The sequence below is a fragment of the Dasypus novemcinctus genome, chromosome 25 (assembly GCF_030445035.2).
Source record: "Dasypus novemcinctus isolate mDasNov1 chromosome 25, mDasNov1.1.hap2, whole genome shotgun sequence".
NCBI classification, from domain to species: domain Eukaryota; kingdom Metazoa; phylum Chordata; class Mammalia; order Cingulata; family Dasypodidae; genus Dasypus; species Dasypus novemcinctus.
Genome location: NC_080697.1, coordinates 36,227,582 through 36,250,073, shown reverse-complemented (window position 1 = coordinate 36,250,073; position 22,492 = coordinate 36,227,582). Strand labels below are relative to the sequence as shown.

Sequence of the window (22,492 nt, the reverse complement as noted above, 5' to 3'; positions counted from 1 at the left end):
GCCTTTTTTTTTTTTTTTAATTCCTTCTTTTTTACCCTCTTACCTAGAGACCGGGAAACAGGCACAGAAAGCGTAAGCAATGTGTCCAAGGCCACATGGCTGTGTGGTTGACCTGGAATGAGGAGTTAGGCCATCGATGTCCATAAACACCTGCCATTTGGTCTCTATACACTATGAACTCCTTGGTAAATGCCAATTCTAAATGTTTGACTTTTGAGAGGCAACAGATACAGCATGATTTGGGATTATAAGTATCTTAAAAGTACCCCGTGTTTATTGCAATGAATAGAAAGATAGGCTTTTAGAACTATCTTACTTTAGGTTATCTAACATAATCGCCTCATTGTATAGAAGAGAAAACTCATCAGTGAGTGGAAATAACTTGCACAAAACTAGTAAGCAGAGACGGGGTTAGGACCCAGATTTCCTTCTGCTAACTAAACTGGATATATTTTACTACTATTTTTTATTTTATCAGTGTTCCCTCGAAGCTTCTTTTTCCCCTTCACCCTGTTACAATCTGAGTTAATACGCAACACGTATAATAGTAAGTAATAAGTAGTTAAGTACATGGTAGAGTAGGTGGCCAGAAAAGAAAAAAAAAAGTAATTATTATTATTTTTTTTTACTCAAAGCATCTTTAACGTTTAGACACACCCCACTCGCCAACACCGAGAGTCAGGGCTGCCTCCACCCGCTCCTCCAGTCGGCAGGTGGGCGGGTGAGGCGGGGGCACTGGGGGCTGATGCGCCCAGAGGGCAGGTGCGGGAGGCGCGGGAGGGCGGAGAGCCGCGGCGCCCACGTGCGGGATCACGGGTCCAGCCGGGCTGCACGAGGCGCCAGCGACGCCCTCCCCGGGGAGCCGCACGCCGGGGCCGACGGTCTTCACCACCTGCCCTCGCTCCATCCCGATGTCGCGTGCCTCGGGGTCTCCCGCTTGGATCCCGGGCGGCTGGTTCTCGCGGAGCTTCTGCCGAGCCAGCAGCTCCGGCACCTCCTCCGTGGTCATGACCACGCGCGCCGGGACCAGCTCGCGCTCCGTGATGCTGGGGAGGAGCTCCCGCTGCAGGACCTGCTCCAGGATGTACCTGGGGGCCACGGGGACCAGCGACTGCTCGGCGGAGGGCGTCACGCCCTGCTGCGCCACGGTGAGGGCGCGGATGATGTCCCCCCCTGCACCCGCGGGCGGTGCACCTCGAAGGTCTTGATCCCCACCCTCGGCTCCTCTGGGAAGAAGACGAGCATCTGGTCGGTGGGGTCCTTGTGGGCGACCAGCACAGTGAGGGCAGCGCGCCGCGGCCGCCCCTCGCTGGGCTTGTCCCCAGACTGTGCTCTGAACTCCAGCGTCTGGTCCAGCTCATCCTGGGTCACCAGGTAGCCACGGTCGTGGCACTGCCACAGGATGGTCTTGCGGATCTTGCAGAGCCGGTACTTCTCCTCCTCGTCGTCCGTGGCCGCGTCGCCGCCCTCAGCCACTGCCGCTCGGCTGCACTGCGCCTGCCAAAAAGTGGATTTGGTGTCATTAGCCCAGACTCAGTTTGCAAGGAGGCAATAAGGTGCAATTTAAAAAACAAGCGAACAAACATTATGTTTTACTCTTGTGCTAGTCACTACCTCCCAGAGTCTGTTTTTAGTTCATGAAATGGGATTCATATATCCCACAAGAATGGTGAAAAAGAAATCAGATAATTTGTGTGAAAGCATTTTTTTTTACTATAGAACAAGTCATGAAGTTTACTTTTGTTAGTATCTGTGGTTATTATTCCACAATGACCAGATATAGAAAATGGTAAGTATATTCCAAATAAGTGAATAGACTTATTTGGAGTTCACAAATTGAAATCCATTGAATGACACTCTAGAATGGTAGTAGTTTGCCAGTGGCAATGGAAATGTAGAGAAGTTGGGCATAGAAATTGTCAGTGAGTTTACTTAATCCAAGGGGACCAGGGGTGGATGATCTGCTTGCTGGTAGCAGATTCCATCATGCCCCGCTTAGGTGACCATACAGCAGACTGCAAAAATAGAAAAGCAAATGTGTTGGATGCCGCCTTTTCCCTGAAAGCTCCAGGAGCTGGCCACTCTTCTAGCATGTCTAGAATTTCTAACAATTCTACGGCCAGGTTTCAAGTGATTATCTCACCAACATCATTCAGGATCTTCTTATTCTAAAACCAACAGCAAAGCTAGGTGTCAACAGGCAGGAGGGTAACAAAAAAAGATTAGTACATGGCTGGGCTTAACAATGAGAATTATCTCTAGAATTTACTGCATCCATACGTGAGGCACTGTGCTAGGTACAATATCTGAATGATTTCTTGTACAAATTAATGTAGACAGTATTTTGCCTCTTGATATATTTTCTAAACCCATGAAATTCATCTCAATCCATTCATTCATGATTTTTTCACCCAAACAATTTTGAAGAAGATATATTATGTGCCAAGTGCCATATGAGTAATGCCCCAAAGTATAAAATGTAGCTAAACTGTGTGACCTTCTTCCCTGTCCCTTCAGAAGATCAGGAAACATGTTATGATAGGAAGAGACCGAGACCAGGAATCCAGAGATGTCATTTTTATTCCAGGTTCTGCCGAAGGCAACGTGGCCTGGTGTGGGTCAGGACCCTCCCCTTGGCCTCAAAGCCTGCTTCTAGAAAATCATGGTACTCGATTATCTCTTCTAAAGCTCCCCACCCACCCGGCCCCCTCCCCTCAAAAAAAAAAAAAACTAACCTTCTCTCAGACTAGCTCTTGTGAGGAAGGGTTTGGTTTTGGGCTCCATGAAAGAAAACCTAGTACAGGGATGGGAACGCCTTAGGAGAACAGAATCTGCTGCTGGTGACAATGATGATTTTTCTACTTCCAAGCTGAAGCAGCTTGTCACAGATAAAGCGTGGAGTAAGCCAGCATCTCCATAGACTTCTGGCTCCAGTGCAGCAGGCTCAGAAGTAACCCAGCGACAGAAGAGAGCGCCTCGTGACTCAAAACCAGGTCCTGCTGCTAAAATGACAGTCTCCAACCAAAGGCAAGAGTGTAATTGAGGGACACTGAGATTTATCACATCAATAGGGACAAATATCCACCTTATTCCCAGCCCTTGATTCAGAAACCATCAACGGGGTCTGCGCTGTTTAGTATTTTTAAAGAAGTATTTCCTTCATCAGCAAACATCAGCATTTATCACACATAGATTCACCAGCACTTGACTGCATGTGTGCACACACACACAGGCACACAAATGAGTCTCTTACATACACATGCCCACATAGTCATCCAACTATGCCAACTGTTGCCTCTGGAATGACGGATGTCACAACCAAACCCCTTAAAATCAAGAGTTTTGCCTTATGCACTGGCAAACTCTGGCAACAATGAAAAGAAAACCTAAATTGTACTTTTTTCTTTACCCTAGACTCAATTTTTCACTTACTTGATAGAGAAACAAGTGAAAATAAGCAGTTACCTTGGATGCTAGGGGTTTTCTCTTTAACTGTCAAAAATATATTACTTCCCAGAGTCAAAATATGCTATGTCTGCCAGTCTAAAGAAGAGTCCCAAATATTAATGGACTGACCTCGAAAGTACTAGATTTCTTGGTCAGTGATGGGAAAACATTAAGATATAAATTAGCCCTTTGCAATAATGATACTTTCATGCTGCTGAAACTTCAGTGCCAGGTCCGGTCACCTTGCTAGATTTCTGTTACTAGTTCACAAACTGGCCAGTTAGAGCTGGGTAAACCAACCCGTCTTTGCTATTTGATCCCTGCTAGAGGCTCCCAATGCCTCTTTCTGACAAGCTTAAAGTTATATGGAAATGGTAGCAGGACAACTGGCTGGTTGTAATTTTTAATGTCTTAGATTTTAGAATTCTTTCCAGAAAGACTGCACCATACCATATTATAATTAAGATTCCCAAGGACAAAAAGACCTGCTTGAGTTGGACCCCAAACAAAAGGTAATGAGCATGAGGTGTGGGAGGAGCATGAGGATGGTAATAAAAACAGTGCCCCCGCAGCCACAGTTGTCACGTACAAAACCATTGCTGCACTTTGTCAGCATTCTTCCCATTTCATCATCATGACAACCTTATAAGGCAGGTGTTGTTATGGTCCCCATTTCACAGATGATAACATCGAGGCTAAGAGATGCATGTACTTGCACAAAGCAGGCATCTGGTGAATAGCAGAGCAGAAATGTGGATCCAGATTTGTCTCACCTACCCAGTGCTTTTGATTCACTGGGTTACTTGGTTCGCTTGTAACACACCAGAAGGTTTCAGGCCTGCCAGCAGCTTTAGGTTTGCTTTGGTTTTGCTCGCTCAAAAGCCTGCTGCTGCATCTGCAAAGCCCAAGTCAATATGCTCTCTTCTACTTGAACATCTCTGTTGACCTCAGGCAAAAGGAGCTATTTCTGGAGCAGGTGTAGCTCAGTGGTTGAGCACCTGCTTCACATGTACAAGGTCCTGGGTTCAATCTCCGGTACCTCCTAAAAAAAAAAAAAAAGAGTATTTCCTTACTTATGTTCTCATAGAATCTTTTTTTTTTTAAGATTTATTTATTTATTTCTCTCCCCTCCCCCCTTGACCCAGTTGTCTGGTCTCTGTGTCTATTTGCTGCATCTTCTTCTTTGTCCGCTTCTGTTGTCGGCAGCATCACGGGAATCTGCATTTCTTTTTTGTTGCGTCATCTTGTTGTGTCAGCTCTCCGTGTGTGAGGTGCCATTCTGGGCAGGCTGCACTTTCTTTCGCGCTGGGCAGCTCTCCTTACTGGGCGCACTCCTTGCGCGTGGGGCTCCCCTACATGGGGGACATCCCTGCGTGGCACGGCACTCCTTGCGCGCATCAGCACTGCGCATGCGCCAGCTGCACACGGGTGAAGGAGGCCCAGGGTTTGAACCGTGGACCTTCCATGAGGTCGACAGACGCCCTAACTGCTGGGCCAAGTCCGCTTCCCGTATTCTCATAGAATCTTGTAGGTACTTGATGCTTTTTCTGGATGATAGGGTGATAGAAACGAATGTCATGGAAGGAAACTGGGATATTGTGTTAAGATCAATTAGGAAAGGACTTTCTACACCATTTTAAGGAAATTATTGTGTCATCATTGAGAGTGATCGGTGGATGTAAAGCGAGGGATATGATACTATTCCAGTGAGGGATAGATACTCAATTTTTTTTTTTAAATTCATTTTTTATTTATTTCTCTCCCCTTCCCTGCCTCGCCCCTCCCCCCCCAGTTGTCTGCTCTCTGTGTCCATTCGCTGTGCGTTTCCTTTGTGTCCGCCTGTATTCTTGTCAGCAGCACCCAGAATCTGTGTCTTGTTTTGTTGTGTCATCTTGCTGCGTCAGCTCTCCGTGTGTGCAGCGCCACTCCTGGGCAGGCTGCACTTTTTTCGTGCTGGGCGGCTCTCCTTACATGGTGCACTCCTTGTGCCTGAGGCTCCCCTATGCAGGGGACACCCCTGCGTGGCAGGGCACTCCTTCTGCGCATCAGCACTGCACGTGGGCCAGCTCATCACACGGGTCAAGGAGGCCCTGGGTTTGAACCTTGGACCTCCCATGTGGTAGGTGGATGCCCTATCCATTGGGCCAAATCTGCTTCCCAGATACTCTTAATTTTAAAAGAGAATACCTTTTAATGCTATTTATTTACACAATTACAGGCATCTGACAAATAAGTCTACTGTAAAGGGCTGGAGAATAAATATTTTAGGCTTTGTGGAGAATGTCCAGTTTTACAGGTTGAAGGCCACAGTTTGCTCACCCTTGATAGAATAGAATAAATTTTCCAAGAGGGATCTATAATTTTGTAGACTTGCTTTTGCTTGCTTGAGTAGGCATGCCCTGAAAGTTACTTTTATAGGAAACATTAAATTACAGATAAAATTAATTAGGTACATATATGTTAAATTGATTAGTTACAGTGTGTCTAAATAGCACCCATCTACAGAAAATACCCTAAAAGATAATCCATTGCTGTTTTAAAAAAAGGGCCAATGCACGTGGTATTAAGAAGTGAAGCAAGTATCAATGAAATGCCAATTGTGACATTTCAGGGAGCCTCAACTCTTGAGGAGGCTCCAGTGTATTTCTATAGAAGGCCACCAGCCCACTATCAGTGCCTCACAGTTGTTTCATTTTATAAAAAGAAACAAGAAAAAAAAAAATCCCACGTGGGAAATATTGCAGCCACAAGAATGTGGTTGCTTTTTTCTCTGCTACCTTGCATCTAAAAGTGGGTATTGCTGTTGGACCATTTTCAAAACCTTCTCCCCTCCCAGGAAGAGTTCAGCCCCCCTACTCCAGCCCGCCCTGCCACAGACAAACACTGCCCTATATTTTCAGAAAATATCTAGGTTGTTTTTCTTGCCTCGGTTCAGAAAACAGTCTCTCACTTGTAGATGTAGTATGCATGTTGGAAAGGGTCATTTTTACTTCCAACTTTAGAGTAGACATTGAAGCAGACACTTTACCTCTGTTTACTGGCTTATTCCTCCCAGCAACTTCGTGAGGTTGTCCCTCTTCTCCCAGATTGATGGGTAAGGATTTTGGTCCTCAGAGACCTTCAAGCTTGCACAGCTGGTGTGATGGCTGAGTCCAAGCCTTGGACCCAAATTGTGTATTCCAGAGCCTGCATCAGACTCTTTCTCTTCAACTTACCCATTTGCTCCAACGCAGCACAACCCGTCACCTCTAACCCAAGCATCGCCCATTCTTGGGTTTCACATTGATGTTGATTCCTGAGTAGGAAGCTCCCTCCTTCCGGTCTCCCATGGCTAAACACCCTGAGTACCAGAGGTCACTGGAGAGCAGGGCAGGGAGCTCCTTGGATGGCTGTCCAAAACGAAGAGTCAGAGCCACGGATATGGCAGGGGATGGGGAGGGCGGGGAGCAGCCAGAGTGTCAGGCGGCTCAAACCGATGAGGCAGCCACCACCTATGTAAACAGAGCAGGGCGCTGGGGCCCACACAGCCCTGGGATCCGAGCCTGCCCACAGAGCCGCTGAGTCTAGACTCCAGATGTGCACTCACTGTTACCAAGCCAAGTCAGGGCTCGCGGGTAAATATTTCTAGCAGATGACAATGGGCTCCGTTTCAGCAATGATGACAAAGGACAAAAATAGGAACAGAAGGAACAGTGGGCCCTGTGGCTCCTTGGAGGCGGTAACACGCACACAAACACACACACATGCACACACACCCCCCACATACATCCAACCTAGTTCTGCACGATGCTATGGCAGTGGATCTTGTACCTACTGATGCTTCCTTGTTATGCTGAAATAGTTCCAAGATGAATCGAAAGCTACTGGAGTTGATTTGACACTTTAAAAACGAGCTGAAACTGGGTACACCAAGAGGACACGAGCGAATTACCTTCTGATTTTTAAAGTTTACAGAGATGAGTACAAGAAAGCAAGTTGAAGAAAAAATATTTAGCAACATTTATGAAACATCCATTTATTTTAAGAGAGGAGGATTTTGCAGTTTTTAGAGTAACAGGATAGCCCTGCATAACAAAATCTAAAAATAGTCTGTTACCTCCCTTTTCTTCACCTCAAATATTCGCCACTGTTTCCCACATCAGCCCTCCAACAGAATCATTCATTGTGTCTCAACGATCTTAGCTATGCCGTGGTGCCAAGCTGTCTTCAAAAATGTGACTTTTACATCTGCATCAAGCAATTTGAAGGAAAGAACACAGGTTTTCAATAATTTCAGAGTTGCAATATCTCTTTGCTTAAAATATATTGCCACCTAGTAGGAGGTAAGGTTTCACTTCCTTGTGAAATTACAGCCTTCCATATGTCAGAGATAGCAGCTGAAAATGAATGAAATGGTAGAAGTTTTTATGAACTCTCTCATACAACCTACACTATCCCAAGAGGATTGAGGTAATAGTGTAGTTACTTTCACTGCTTTGTTACTTTTCATCTTGAGAGGACAAGATTTTATTTTGGGGGAAAAAACAGACCCAAAACTGAAATACAAATCAGTTCCTTAAGATCAAAAGGGACAGTTAGGGAAGGAAATCACCATGTATCTATCAACTATTCATTTCCAGATGCTTTGATTATTTTATCCCATGTAATCATCACAACAGCTTTAAGAGTTAAGTATATTAAAGAATCAATAATTTCATGGAGTCACAGAGGTGGTCAGTGGCAGAGCCAGGATTTGAACCTGTATCTGCTTGATTCTAGAGGGAAATCTAATATATACTGGGAAAAGAATTGGAGTAGGATGAAGGGTTCAGATGATAATTGCTATTCCATCTCCTGGCTAAAAATACCATTCTGTTTTATTTCTAAAACTTAAAATCTCTAGTATAAGTTGATGAGTTCATTATTAGGTGTGAAGTCATACTTTTCATCATTTTCCGATCAAAATTAAAATTTGCCCCCACAGATTTGCTTGAATAAAAAACTCACAATACATAGAATTTTGGCAAAAACCCAATAAATGAAATAAAGCAAACAGTATCTATTAAGCTCATTGTGGTCATAAGATGTTTTGATCACAGCTGGCTAAACCATAGACTTAAACTAAAATTTTTTTTTTGCCTTTTTTTTCTTTATTTTTTTAATGTTACATTCAAAAAATATGAGGTCCCCATTTCCCCCCATCCCTCTCACTCCACTCCTCCCCCCATAACTTAACTAAATATAATTACTTACTTTAAATATGTATTAGAATATTGGAGTCATTATAATGTCTTGGAGTCATAATAAAAACCCTCAAATACCATTATACATTGTACATTATATTCATTATCCATTAACATCATGCCATTCTATATCACATTAGTGTCTCTATAAGTAAATGATTTAAATTTTCTATTATTTGGATACTTGAAGGAATGGAGCACATGTTACTCACTTTTTCATTATTCATTGTCTTAGTTTGCTAAAGGCTGCCAATGCAAAATACCAGAATGGAAATTTACAATAGAAATTTATTAGGGTAAAATCTTATAGTTCTGAAGCTACAAAAATGCCTAAATCAAGGCATCAACAGAGATGCTGTCTCACCAAAGGTTGGCTGTGGGCAATGACAGCCAGTCTCTGCCAAGGTCTCTGCCTTGTCCTCCAAGCTCACTTTCCCCCAAGATCAGCTGTGGGAATCAGGCAGGCTTCACTGCTTTAGCTTCTGCTGCTCCCCTGATTCCAGTCTCCATCCTTTCTCGCAGCCTCTCATGGTTTCTCTGTCTTTCTGTGGCTGCAAGTGATCCTGGAGTCCTCTCTCACATGGCAGGGTAAAGTGGCAGCTTTTCCTCCCCTCTCTTCTCCATTTATATAGGAATCTAGTAAAGGATTAAAACCTGCTCTGAGTCCTGCAATTTAATCAAAGTCACTTTACTAAAGTGATCTAAGCAAAAGTGATCTAATCAAAAGGTCCCTTAACTGAATCTAACCTAAAGGTCTCACATAAATAGGTTTACATGCACAGGAATGGGTTTGCTTAAGAACATAATTTTCTAGGATCCACAAAAGACTCCAACCAGCACACTTACGAAAGAATAAATTTTGAATCTTGCTGAGCCAAATTGGTGAGAAAGAAATAGAGACTATTGTTGGCCCTTTCTTCTCTTGTCTCTCATCATCACAGATCCCTTTCACTCTCATGAATTTTAACCACCTCTTCTAGGGAGTAAACATCCATGATTATACCTTTAGCTTGAAATATGCTTGAAAGTTCCACCTGGATCTATCCCCAGAACCTTCACCTCAAGAGTGATGAAATAGACTCTAGACTTACCTTTTCAACACCCCTCATTCCTCCTCCATGTTCACCTGTTCTGCCACAGAGCTTTCTACTCTTAGTCACCAAGACTAAGGTTGGTTGACTTACTATTTACTTTAACCCTACCTATCCCAGTCTGTTCTATCATCGGCAAATATCTATCCTCTTTTCCTCATACATCTGCCATCAGTCTAATTCAGAGTCTCATTTATTCTCCTCTAGACTATACTGTTTCATACCTGCTCTGCACATTTCCTGCCTCCCTAGCTTCTGTTTATTTTATATTCTGCTATAATTGAAATGTTTGCCCTCCTTCCATGAAAGTCGTCTAATGGTATTCCATTGTCCTCAGGACAAAAGAAGAACCTTGATATGGATGTTAAAGCTCTGCATGAGCACACCCCTGCCTATACCTTCTGTCTCAATGCCCATGCTGCAGGCACAAGGGCTTTCTTTTCATCCCTTCTATCTGTATGTGCTTTGCTTCCACAGGGATGTTTTGTCAGTGCTGTTCCCTATTTATGGAAAGTCCTTCCCTACTCTTTTGGCCTGAGTAAATATAGGTCATCCTTCTGTTCTTGCTTAATTCATATTGTCCCGGGAAACATTGTTTCTGTGCTTTCTGGATAGGTCTAAGACCCAGCTCTGTCCTTTTCCAGTGCCATGTAGGGCCTTTTCACTCACCTCAATTATAGTTTTACATGCTCCCATGTTGTTACTTGACTAATATCTCTTCTTCACCTTCTGGGGTACCATGACACATATGTTTGTGTACATTGTGCTGTCACTCAAATTCCTGAAACTGCTCAAATTTTTCCATAACTTTCTCTATCCATTCTTCTGTCTACTGTTTTGCAGAATCTTTCTTCTGCTTATTCAAACTTCTGTTGTATCTCTCTGATATATTTTTTAATAACATATATATATAATTAGATAAATTGTTAGTTTACAAGATATGTGACTACGTATAACATAAATGACTATTTCTCTCACTATATTATAAGCGAACCAAGGGCTGGGGCCTTCTCTTATTTTGTTTACCATTGTAAGTGTGAGTACCAAGCAAATATGTTAATGCATAACAAATGTTCAGTAAATAGTTGTGGAAGGAAGAAAGAAAATAAAGGAAGAGTTGGAGATTTATTAGTTTGCTATTGCTGTTTAATAGATTACAAAAGACATAGTGGCTTAAAAGCCCCCAAATGTATTATCTCGCAGTTTCTATTAGTCAGGGGTCTGGCACATTTTAGCTAGGTTCTTTGCTCAGGGTCTTTGGTTGCAATCAAGGTATCAGTCAGGTGCAACCTTACCTGGAGTCTCAAGTAGGGAATGATATTGCTTTCTTGCTAGCTGTTAGCCAGAAACATTGCCAGTTCCCATAGGCTGCTCTGAGGTACTTGCCACATGACCCCATCCATAAACCATTTCACGTTTCCAATCTCTCTGAATTCAAGAAGGGCCTGATCCTTTTGAAGGGACCACGTTTGACCAGACTCAATTTCTGTACATCAGGTGTGACACCATGATGTCCATCGCAGGCAGTTACTCTTAGAAAATGTTGATGAAAGATTGGAAAATATCAAGGAGTGGAACAAAACATAATGGCCTAGATTAGCATGGCATTTTCAGAGTCACAAAATAAATGTTTAAAGACAAATAATCTTAGTAATTATGACTTTGTCATATATTTAGTTGGGTCTTGGCTCTTTTAGCTTTGGCAACTGTAGTGGTCAGGATTCTCTAGGGAAACAGATTCAACAAGAGATATCTGTCAATAGTATGCGATTTTCTAAGAGTGTCTCACATGATCGTGGGGATGCACAAGTCCAGGTTCCACAGGCAGGCTGCAACCAGGGGTTCCAATGAAAGTCCAGTGAAGATCCTTGACAAGTTCTAGGAGATGTTGGCTGTCCGAAGATGAGCTGGGAAATTCTCACTCAATGTTGGAATCATTTCTCCTTTTAAGGCATTCAACTGATAGGATAAAGCACCCCTCATTGTTGATGGCAATCTCCCTGATTGATGTAATTATAATTAGTTATCTATGATTTACCACTGCAGTAAAATCAATGGTGATTAAAGTCCATGAATGCTCTTGTATTACAGTTCACCTAGTGCTTGTTTGACCAAACAACTGGGCACACTTACCTGGCCAAGTTGACACAATAGCCTAACCATCACAGCACCCAATAGTATTCTTGAATATCAGAGAGTAAAACAAAGACATTTGGAATCCAATCTTGGAATATCTCCAGAATTTGGACATTTGAGAACTTGGGAACCAAGTTCCCATTCTGGAATTAGAAGCAGAAAGGATGAAGGAGTGATGTGGCTGGTTTTGGATGTGACTATTATATATTTTAAATCTTATGTGTATTTGTTTTTTCTTCCACTAATTCATCACTGATCCTGACACCTCCTTTTGGAACAAGTCATGGAATAAAAGAATATTTTTGTTCTTCAAACTATCATTGTTCCAAAGTAAAGGTGCTGCAATTTAGATGAATCATGTAATTTAGAGGCATGGAGTTAGCATGTGCTCAGTGTGCCTAAAGAGAGGCTGTATTAGTCAGTGAAAGGGTGTTGATACAAAATACCTGAGATCTGTTGACTTTTATAAAAGGTATTTATTTGGGGGTAGAAGCTTACAGTTATCAGGCAATAAAGTGTAAGTTACTTCCCTCACCAAAGTCTGTTGCCACATGTTGGGGCAAGATGGCTGCTGATGTCTGCAAGGGTTCAGGCTTCCTCTTCTTCTCAAGGCTCTGTGGTTCCAGCTTCTTCTAATATCAACCATAGGCTGGAATAAGTCTCCTCTTTCTCCTGGGACTGGTTTCTCTCTGGGCTCAGCTATGCTGCTCTCACCACAAGGCTAGCTGTAAACTATCAGGCAAATGACTAGTCTCTCTTCCCAGAACCTCTGCCATGTCTAATGGAGCCTTCTCTCTTTCCTCACATACCTGCTTCTCTGTGTATTTACTTCCCAGGGCTCCAGGATCAAAACCCTAACTTTCTCCTCTGCCACGTCATTTTCACCCCCTACTGACATGGCCCAATCAAAGCCCTAATCATTATTTAATCAAGTAAAAATGACACCTCTGAATCCAATCCAATCTAATATGCCCAGAGGAACAGACCAGTTCATAAACATAATCCAATATCTATTTTTGGAATTCATTAACAATATCAAACTGCTATATAGGTGATGTTCAATCAGTGTCTGATTGAAATACTTCTCCTGCACTTGCCAACAAGGCAGAGGTTTCAGGAACTCCAAGTTTCCTCAAGGCTTTCTGGGCCATTTAAGAGAACATCATAGTCAGAATGTATAGTTCAACAGTGCATCATGCAATGCAAATGGGAAGACATGCATCTTTATCAGCAGAGGTGAGAAATGTAACTGTCACATTAAATATTTGCTGCGGTGGCTCAGTTAAAAAAAGGGGGAAGGGCACCCGATTAAAGCAGGCCCACCCAGATAATCACCCTTCTGATCAACTCAAAGTCAACTGATTAGTAACCTAATCCCAGAAGTGATATCTCTGGTTCTTCTGGCTATGGAAGGGAAGGGATTATACAGGATGTGCACAACAGGGGAAAGAAACTTAGAATTCTACCTATCACAGGAGTGCACAAGATTTGACAAGCAGGTAGAAGGCCATCAACACTTCCCAAGACAGGATACTGGTTAAGATAACAGACTTTAGAATCACAGAACTTTGCCATATGCTTGTTGGGAGATATTGAGCAAGTTATTTAACCATGCTAAGCCTTACTTTCAAAATACATATGACTGTAATTATAACAATCCCCACTTCAAGGGCTGTTGTCAAAAAATAAATTAAAATGCACATACTGCTGTGAGCATTGTCCCCAGGACATAGAAATCATTCAATAATAGATACCTATTACTACTGGGATTTTTAAGTAGTGTGAGCTTTTGGAAACAATGAATACAGTATTTGAAACCCAGATCTTTCCCAGAATACCTAGAACATATGGACTCCAAAATTAGAGATGTGACATCCAATAAGAAATATATTTCTGGGGGGAAAATATCCCCTTGGAAACAGAAAGCTTAAAGGAAAAGACTTTTTTAAACATAGAAATCAAAATCAGGCCTCATAGCTACCTACTTTAATCAGGAAAGCTCAAACTTTTCTTAATAAATGGGTCAGAATAAAAAAGGTTCCAACTTATATGAGAAAGAATGATATAATTTTATAAATTCTGAGTACTATATACTGCAAGCATGATGAAAATACCATGCAAGAAACTTAGAGCTGACTGCCTTTTTTTTTAATAGCAAATTACTTCCTCCTAAATAAAAGTTAATAATGGTTCCCATTTAAGATGCCCCCAACCTCCCTCTCAGTTACTTCTGATGTTTCAAAGTCCTCTTCTTGCTGATGAGGACTTTTCAATCGAATTTATCTGGATTCTCTTTTCCCCATTACAATGTAGGAACTTCCCATAGAGTTGATGAGATCACTTCCTGCTGACTCAGCACAATACTGTGCTGACTAAGGATACACAGGGCCAAGGGGAAAGGCTGTAATTAAGACTGATTGTTGGAGATAATACAAAGCCTCAGGAAATGTCACAGAAGTCCCAAAGAATTTGAGAAGAAAATTACCTTGGAGCACTACTCGCTTATACCCTGTGATCCTACTAAAACTCATTCTGCTCATCTGTCCCTTTCATCTTCCTTTCCACAGCCTCAATCACTGGTGACTAAAATATGACCACATCTACATCCTGGAGGAGAATCCTCATAATCCATGCAGAGTCTGGATTTCAATGGTAGTTTTGATTTATGAGAGAGGAAACGGTATGGAGGAAAGAGATGTAATTTTAAACTCTGGACTTTCCATTTGCTGGCTGTGATTTCTCCTTCTACCTCTTTGGGCTTCCAAGTCTGCAAATTAAAAATGCAATAATCCCATTCCTTGCCCTACTTACTTCCCTTCACTATGTTTCTGTAGCCAGATGTTGGATGGAACTTTCTTTGCTTCTGAAATCTGGTTTAAAATTGGCTGAAACTCCAAATCTAGAGTGAGAGCTCAAAGCTTTCTCCATGATTTCTTTGAGTCCCAACACCTTAATTCTGCATCCTTATGTCCAATATTCTAAATTCTGTTTCGCGTTCATCACTCTTAGCAGTTGGCTTCTCAGTTTAAGAATTTACTAAAGATTTGTGGGAGGAAGGATGGAGGTATCACATCCTACATTGTAGAGTCTTCTGCCATTTGGTTAACTATACCACTCCCCCCTAATATATATCAGAACTTTCCACCCATTTTCTTGACCCCCACTGGTGTGCCTGGACTGGGTTATAGTTTGCCAAGTTATTGATCCTCTTTGCCCTCTACAATCTTACTGATGCATAAATAAACAAATGTGAATGACGATAAACATGATAAACATGAATGATGAAACTCCAGCCCTGGGGATGATTTGAGAGCTGCTTAGAACACTCACCCAGTTCCTACTAGCCATTCTTGACCATGGCTTTCAGGACCCATGACTCAGAAGTTCTTTGTGGGGAAGTCTCTGATTCTTTTCCACCCCGTTTTAGGACTTTTCTTTGGGATATGAATTTGATTTCTCCCCATAGGAACGCCAGACCCTTTTCCTTTCCCCCTAATCATGCCATAAGAATAGAGAGTGAGTGCATGAGAGAGAAGAGATCGACACTTTCCAAAGTTTAAACCTATTTGTTGTATATAACTTCATGGACTTTCCTGATCCATAAAGATCAAAGGCTAGTTTGAAAAGCCAGCCACACTGACCTTTCTCCCAGATCAGTTTACATTACCTAATCTGAACCCAGTCATCTAAAGTCCCAAGCCTCTCAAAACATAAAACCTACACAGAAGCACCTATCCAAACCTTATTTCAGGCAATTGCCCCACAGTCCTCTCCAGCTGCTGAAAGCTCACAGCTGAGTCATTCTCCAGAAATTGCCCCAATTGCCCTCACTTCAAGACAGCTGCTCTCCGCAAGCCGTTTCCCGTCCCAGGAGACAGCACTCACCAAAGGACTGGTCAATGTAAGTGGTGAAAAGGTCCAGCCACCTTGCCTACAGGCAAGACAACAGTCAATCCTGAGCTCCCAGTGGGATGAACCCAGTCCTCTGTGTTGACTGCATTTCAGTGCAAGTCTTCCATTTGCTCAGTTCTACTTCTTTTATTCCCCCACAAGTATTGATCCCAAGGACACAGCTGAAAAACCTAGATGTGCTCAAATTTCATGTCAGAGTCTGTTTCCCAAGGAACCTGATCTATGGCAATTCGTGCCAAGATTTGCATAAGGAATCAGTCTCTAAAATGGGATTTTGGACTGGCTCCCCAGCTGGCAAGCTGACAATGAAGACACCATCACTAGAGATAGGTGAAGCATGTTGAAGCATGCTAAAGTTCAATTGTTAAGTTTCACTGTTAGTAAACTAGGATAGAATACATTGAAAGGAATCAACTTGAGGCAGGCTAGTAAGATAGGGAGTTAATAGATGGATCTGGAACCTGGCAGAGAATCCATGTGGACATCAGTAACCCCAAAGATGGCTGCTGGAAGACCCCCACCCCCAGGATACTACTATCCAGAACAAAGACGTCTTCTGGATGCAAGGAAAAGTCCTGGATGTTCCCTAGGGACTTCATCATTGGGTCCTCACTAAGGGATTGATGGGTGGGGTAATCAATCAAAACAGCAAACAGCTGGAGCCCCTCCCCTGCCATTAGCAAAAGGATGGAATAATTAACAGTTTAAAAGCCAGGCACAGGCCTGAACTCTCTCTCAGCCTGCTCTCCTGCCTCTGGACCTGTTCTCAGCCCTCTGTGTGGCTCTCACCATTTTTCCTCTGCCATGTGGCCACACAAGTAAACCAGGGGATTCATAATCTATAATGGGAATTGTAGCTTGTAAATCAGCCCTCTTTATCCCTTTTCACCCCCTTCCTCTCTACCTGGGACCCCTGATCTGTTATTTTCTCCCATTTCTCTTCTCTCCCTACCTGAATAAATTACTGGCCTAACTCACCCAGCGTGCTCTTGAAATTCATTTTGGCAGCATAGCCAAGAACCTAGATAAAATCTGGTAACACACTGGGGGCATGATATCACAGATATCTGAAAAATTCAAGTAAGTGTAATAATTATAAGGACAATGGGCTCTAATTGTGATTGATAGATGCTATTTATACATTGGGGCAGAATATTTGTGAATGATGATCAGAAGTTAATTTCTAGAGTAGCAGAGCTGCTCCAGCAAGGCTGCTATGTCAATGTCAGATCCCTATTGAGAAAGGTGGACCCTAAGATACAGGATGAGGTTGTCTAAGTCAAAGCACTTAAAAACCTTTAATTCCCCAGATGTTCTCTAAACCTTCTGAGTGAGCAGAAGTGACCCACTCTTCCTTGATCACCTCAAGTGGCCTTTGCCTTGCAAGACAACAGGCTTCCTTCTCCCCTGCCTCCCTGCCACTTAGGGGCTATCCCCATCAACACTTCTAGTCACCAGATCAATAGCTAGGCTTAAACCACAATGTAATACAGCTGGGGAAGTTCTAGGCCTGCTGAAAGAGGAACAGGACTATACCCCAAGAGCTGTGGGACCCAGCCAACATCTATCATCAGAAGCTAGGAGAATTTAAGTGGGAATGAGTCCCAAAGATGCAGGATAAAGGATTTAACACCCTGGCAAGGGCCATGGGAGATGGTACTGAGACACTGCTGATGGCTCTTCAAAGCTAGGAATGAGCAATGGCCTGGATAAAATGAACTTCTCCGGCAAACATGGAAAAAGGAATCAAAGTCTCAGAGAAATGAGGATGCTACAGTGGATATACTCTGTAAGGCTAGAAAAGCTTGCAGGCAATTAAGCAACACAGGAAAGCTTGGAGACACTCTGTTCAACCAAGCAAGACCAAAGGTACTGGTGAATGGAATCTCTATTTCATAGAAAATCTCAGAAGTGGCTATCCTCTTTGGGTCATAATTGACAGTAGGGAAGGAGGGAATGCTGATACAGAGCTGCATTTCCTGATATCAATGGGGATGACAGCACTCCAAATATTAAAACTAGGTGGCAATGCTTAATCATTAGAAAGAAGCTGGGTGCAATTATAGTAATGGATGGCAACATCAGACTGGCATCCAAGGAGCCTAATCCATAGAAAACTTCCCAAGGGTATGAGAGATGCACAGCCAATGAGTCAGAAGGGGGATAAGTGGAGTTAGTGTCCTATGGTCCATGTCCAAAAGGAGACAAAGGTATTTGTTGAGATAGATAAATCAAATGTTTTTGTAAAATCGTAGCCACTAGATAAAGCAGGAAGAAATGGAAAAGCAACAGAGAAAATAGAAACCTTAAAATAAGAGGAAAGATTTAAACCTATGTATATTGGTAATTTCTCTTTTAATATAAATGAACTAAATGGTCCAGCTAAAAGACAAAAATTGCCATGGTATGAATAAGAAAATAAAATCTCTACTCCATTCGCATAAAACTCATCTATAATAATAGGAATATGGAACTGTCAAAGTAAAAAGACAGAAAAACATACACTGTGTACATACTAACAAAAGAAACTCAGTATAACAATATGAACATCAGATAAAATGTATTTGGGGGCAACACTATTAAGAAAGAGCATCACTTCATAATGCTATCATGTACAATATAGCCAGAAAATAAAAAATGATAAATTATCTTATAATTTCTAAATATATGAGACAAAAATTGCTAGAACTACAAAAAGAAATAGGAAAATCCATAATCATATAGGGGATTTAGATATTCTTTTTTCATTAATTAGTGATTCAAACAGACAAAAAAAAATCAGTGATGATACAGAGATTTAGAACCTGACTTATAAATACATAGACTGGTACCCCCAAACTTCAGAATACAGAATCCTTTAAAATACACCCAGGAGAAAAGCCAAATGAACTCAATGAACATAGAAAATCAGTCCGATAAAACTCAATAAGCATTCCTGATTTAAATAAAAAATTTTAAACAAACCAGAAAGTGACGGAAACTTCCCTTACTCTAATCATAGTCATCCATCAAAACACTGCAGAAATCATAATACCTATGCTGACACATTGCAAGTTTGCCTTTTGAGATTCTCAGGAAGACCAAATCCCCATTCTGATGACTTCTTATTTACCACTGCACACCAGTGCTTGGAGAGTAGGGTATCAATATGGAAAAAAATACCTTACACACAAAAAGAAAGTCCAACTGTACTATAAACTTAAATGTGGAAATCAAAATTATAAAGCTTCCAGAAGATAATATAAAGCAGTATCTTCATACCTTGAACATATATTCATGATTTTAAGGTAGGGAAGGATTTCTTAAATGAGACAAAACAAACATGCACACAAACAAACAAAAACACTAATCATAGAGGAAAAATGGATTACATGAAATTTAGGAATTAGCCATGCCTTTGTTCCCTTTCAAATTCAGCTCCTTAGAAGATTTTCCCGACTTCCCCAAACATCTAGAGGCTTGTTTCTCTGGTCAAGATTCTAGGAAAGACCTTGAATGTTATAACATCGTATTATAATTTTTGCACCTTGTTAATTCCCCCAGACTAGTTCACTTGTGGCAGGAAACCTGTCTTATTTCTTTCTGTACTTGGAAACTTTACGAGATGTTCGGTACACAGAAAATGCACAATCAATGTAGAGTGAATTAATGTAAAAGAATGAGTGCTCCAACTGATGATGTTACATTTATCTGCTCATCTTGCAGGGCCTTCAAGGAGGCCCTTTTCAAACTTGCTTCTTTATAAAAAGTTGAAGACACAGGCTGTATATACAGCACAGGGCAAGACTGGCTGAGTCCATTGCCCATTCACCATGTCTCTGTGTTGGAATGCTTCTAACAAAAACACAAATGTAGCTTATGGAAAATGTGTTTTGATGTTTAAATCCTCTGGGTTTGCACGGAAGTGGTTTGGCTGGGCACACAATGTGCGTGTTTGTGCGCGTGTGCGTACTCCTGTGAACGGCTGGCGCGCTGCTAGATTGTCGGGTTTAATTGGGCAACAGCTGGTGATAATTTTCTGTGTATGGAGTGAGGGATTTACTGACTGATTCGCTCTTTACATTGTGTTTCATTATCTTTGTTTTGCCCTTTCAGCTTTTGTAACCGGCTATAAAGGCGTGTGAGGCTGAGGAATTAAGAACTGAATACGACACAGAATCCTGTGATTTGCAAGCTGGGCAAAATGTGATGTTTCCTCAGGAAAGGCCTTTGTCAGGAAGTACATGGACTCCTAAATGCTCAGTGTTTGTGGTCACCAGAGATCATTTGCTTTAAGGTCATCCTTTTATAGATGAGACACAGAGGCACAGAGAAGTGAAGCGACCTCCCCGAGCTCACCCAGCATGCCAGACACACAGCATGGACGGAAATCTTACGACTACACCAAGCCCATTCTGCTCCCCTGTGCTCTCTCCCTCCATCCCCCAACTTTTTCTCAAACACCACCTGCATCCACCTCTCCTTTGGCGAGTCATGGGAGGTCTGAAGGAAAACACCTCAGATCTGTGGAACCGTGACCTTCCAACTCTGACGTCTCTAGGCTCTGCCCAATGAAGCCTGTGACCTCAGCGGAGAACCAAATGCCAAAATCCCTGCGCACGACAGTAGCCCTTTCCTCCTGAGAATCAATTAGTGAATGTTGTCAAGCATCACACAAATGTTGTATTATTATTGCCTAATCATAAGAGCCGTGCTGACTGCACATCTTACTAGTCACACTGGTAATCCTAAGAGACTGCTTGTCAATCCACAGGACACCCAGGAGAAAGAGAAGTTCAAAGTTGATATGGTTCGGGGAGGGACGGCAGCATCCCTCATTAGAGGCTAATGGGCCTCAGTTTCCCCCAAGGGCTCCATTCAGACCAGCACACAGGTCCCCGGTGCCAAGGCTAGTCAGGACCTCCTTCCGTGCTAACTGTATCCTTTTGTATTGTCTAAAATTTTGCAAGTCACGTTAAGCAATTTATGGCTTAGATGCCTAGATAAATAGGTGCAGAAACAGAAAGAAAATAAGAAGAGATGATTTATTACATTTTTCAAGAAATAGCCGGCCACTGGTTTCTGCTTAGGACAGGATGCCTTCCGCCTCCAGGGCCCTGAGCTGCCAGTTTCTACCCTGGACTCTGGAGCCTTCGAATTGGCACCTGCTGACGGGTCGGGGAGACAGCGCTGCCCTCCAGCCTTTCTCTGCAGCTGGTGGCCGGGGGCCTGAGGCCCTATGACAGGAGAGCCCAGTTCCCTGGCTTGTCTTCCTCCACAGCTGCCAGGGAGCAGGGAGAACGCACGCTCACACCCGTGCTGGGCGCTCCTCGCCTCATGGGCCGGACTTCTCTGGCAGCAGGTAAATGGAAACGGTCCACAGAAAGTATCTCCAGCAGCAGCTGCTTCCCCCATTGTCCATCCTCAGCCTGGTGAGGAGAGGAAAGAGAGCAGCCTGTGCCGAAGCAGGAGGGAGCACAGTGAGGACAACTGGGAAGTGCTGTTAGCAAAGAAGAGATACACAGTCATCAGTCAAAGAGGGAAATTGGTCTCTGGTTGGAAAGAAGCCAGGGAATAAATAAACTTACACCTCCCTTAATGAGGGAACATGACATTTACCTCTTTAGGCAAAAAAAAGACAGAAATAAAGGTGGAATATACAACAAGGTATTGCCAGGAAAAACTTACTTCGAGCAATTGCTATTTTGTCTTACAGACAATGTGAATCTTCAACTGTACGCCTTTCTCTTTTTGCTTTGATTACCAGGAAACCCAGGTTTTAATGTACAGTCCAACTTAACTAAGTGAATAGGATCTTGTAGCATGAATTCCCATGACTAACATTTCCTCTGGATTCATCGTATCATTTTATGGATAGTTTCTCTTCACTTTGACTCTTTCACTATGCATGGCTACTTTTCTGTTAGTCTTTGACAAGTCACATCCCTCCATTTTGGAGGGATAAAGCAGAGCAGAAATATATGCATGGCAGTTAGCAGCCTTTGAAAATAAAGGGGGCAATAACAAGTAACGTAAATGAGGCTGGAACCCAAAAGTGGGTATAGGAATGGACCTGGTACTGGGAAGTGAGGTGCATATGTTCTAGTCTGTTCCAAGAGCTATGTGGCTTTCAAACATTGGGCTCATTACCTCACCTTACTTGAACCCAGTTGCCTTCACCGTAAAAATGAAAGGGCGTTGTTTAGAACATCAATAAGATCCCTACCAAATATAATAACTTACTATTTGAAGTTTGTAAAGCTGTATGTGCCACCCAGGAAGAGGGCTGGAGTTGGGACTGGTATTTATGACCACAGAGTGCTACCCTGCAATTGAGATACTCTTTGAGAAATGATTGAGGAGTAAATAGATGTTACAAGGAATTTATTATTCCAATGAGGTAAGAGTTGGCCTGGCCTCTGGCAATCGAAAAGTGAAGAGGGAGGAATTTGGGCCTCATGTTTTGAACTCAAAATATGTGGAAAGAAACAGGACTCACCACGGCAAGATAAAACGCTGGCTAAAAGCGTACTGTGCAAACCCCAGGGTTTGGGAGAAGCAAGGCTGGGGAGAGAACCACAGTTCTGGGTGGTGAAAAGAAAACAGACAGTGACTACCCTCTGAGAAAACCCTGGAAGGCCAGGGCAGCCATCCTAAGTCCTGATCAAGGCAACATGATTATAGCTTTGGAAACACGACTTCAAG

General features: G+C 42.6%; 1 protein-coding gene across 1 annotated transcript; it reads right to left on the bottom strand.

The window, feature by feature from the left end:
* Positions 1-449: 449 nt before the first annotated feature.
* LOC101423713 (uncharacterized) lies at positions 450-21,202 on the bottom strand. Its single transcript, XM_023588409.2, is given in 4 exon segments — positions 450-1,173; positions 1,176-1,497; positions 4,225-4,353; positions 20,840-21,202. Coding segments are annotated over 4 exon segments (1,347 nt in total). The 3' UTR covers positions 450-640.
* Positions 21,203-22,492: the final 1,290 nt, after the last annotated feature.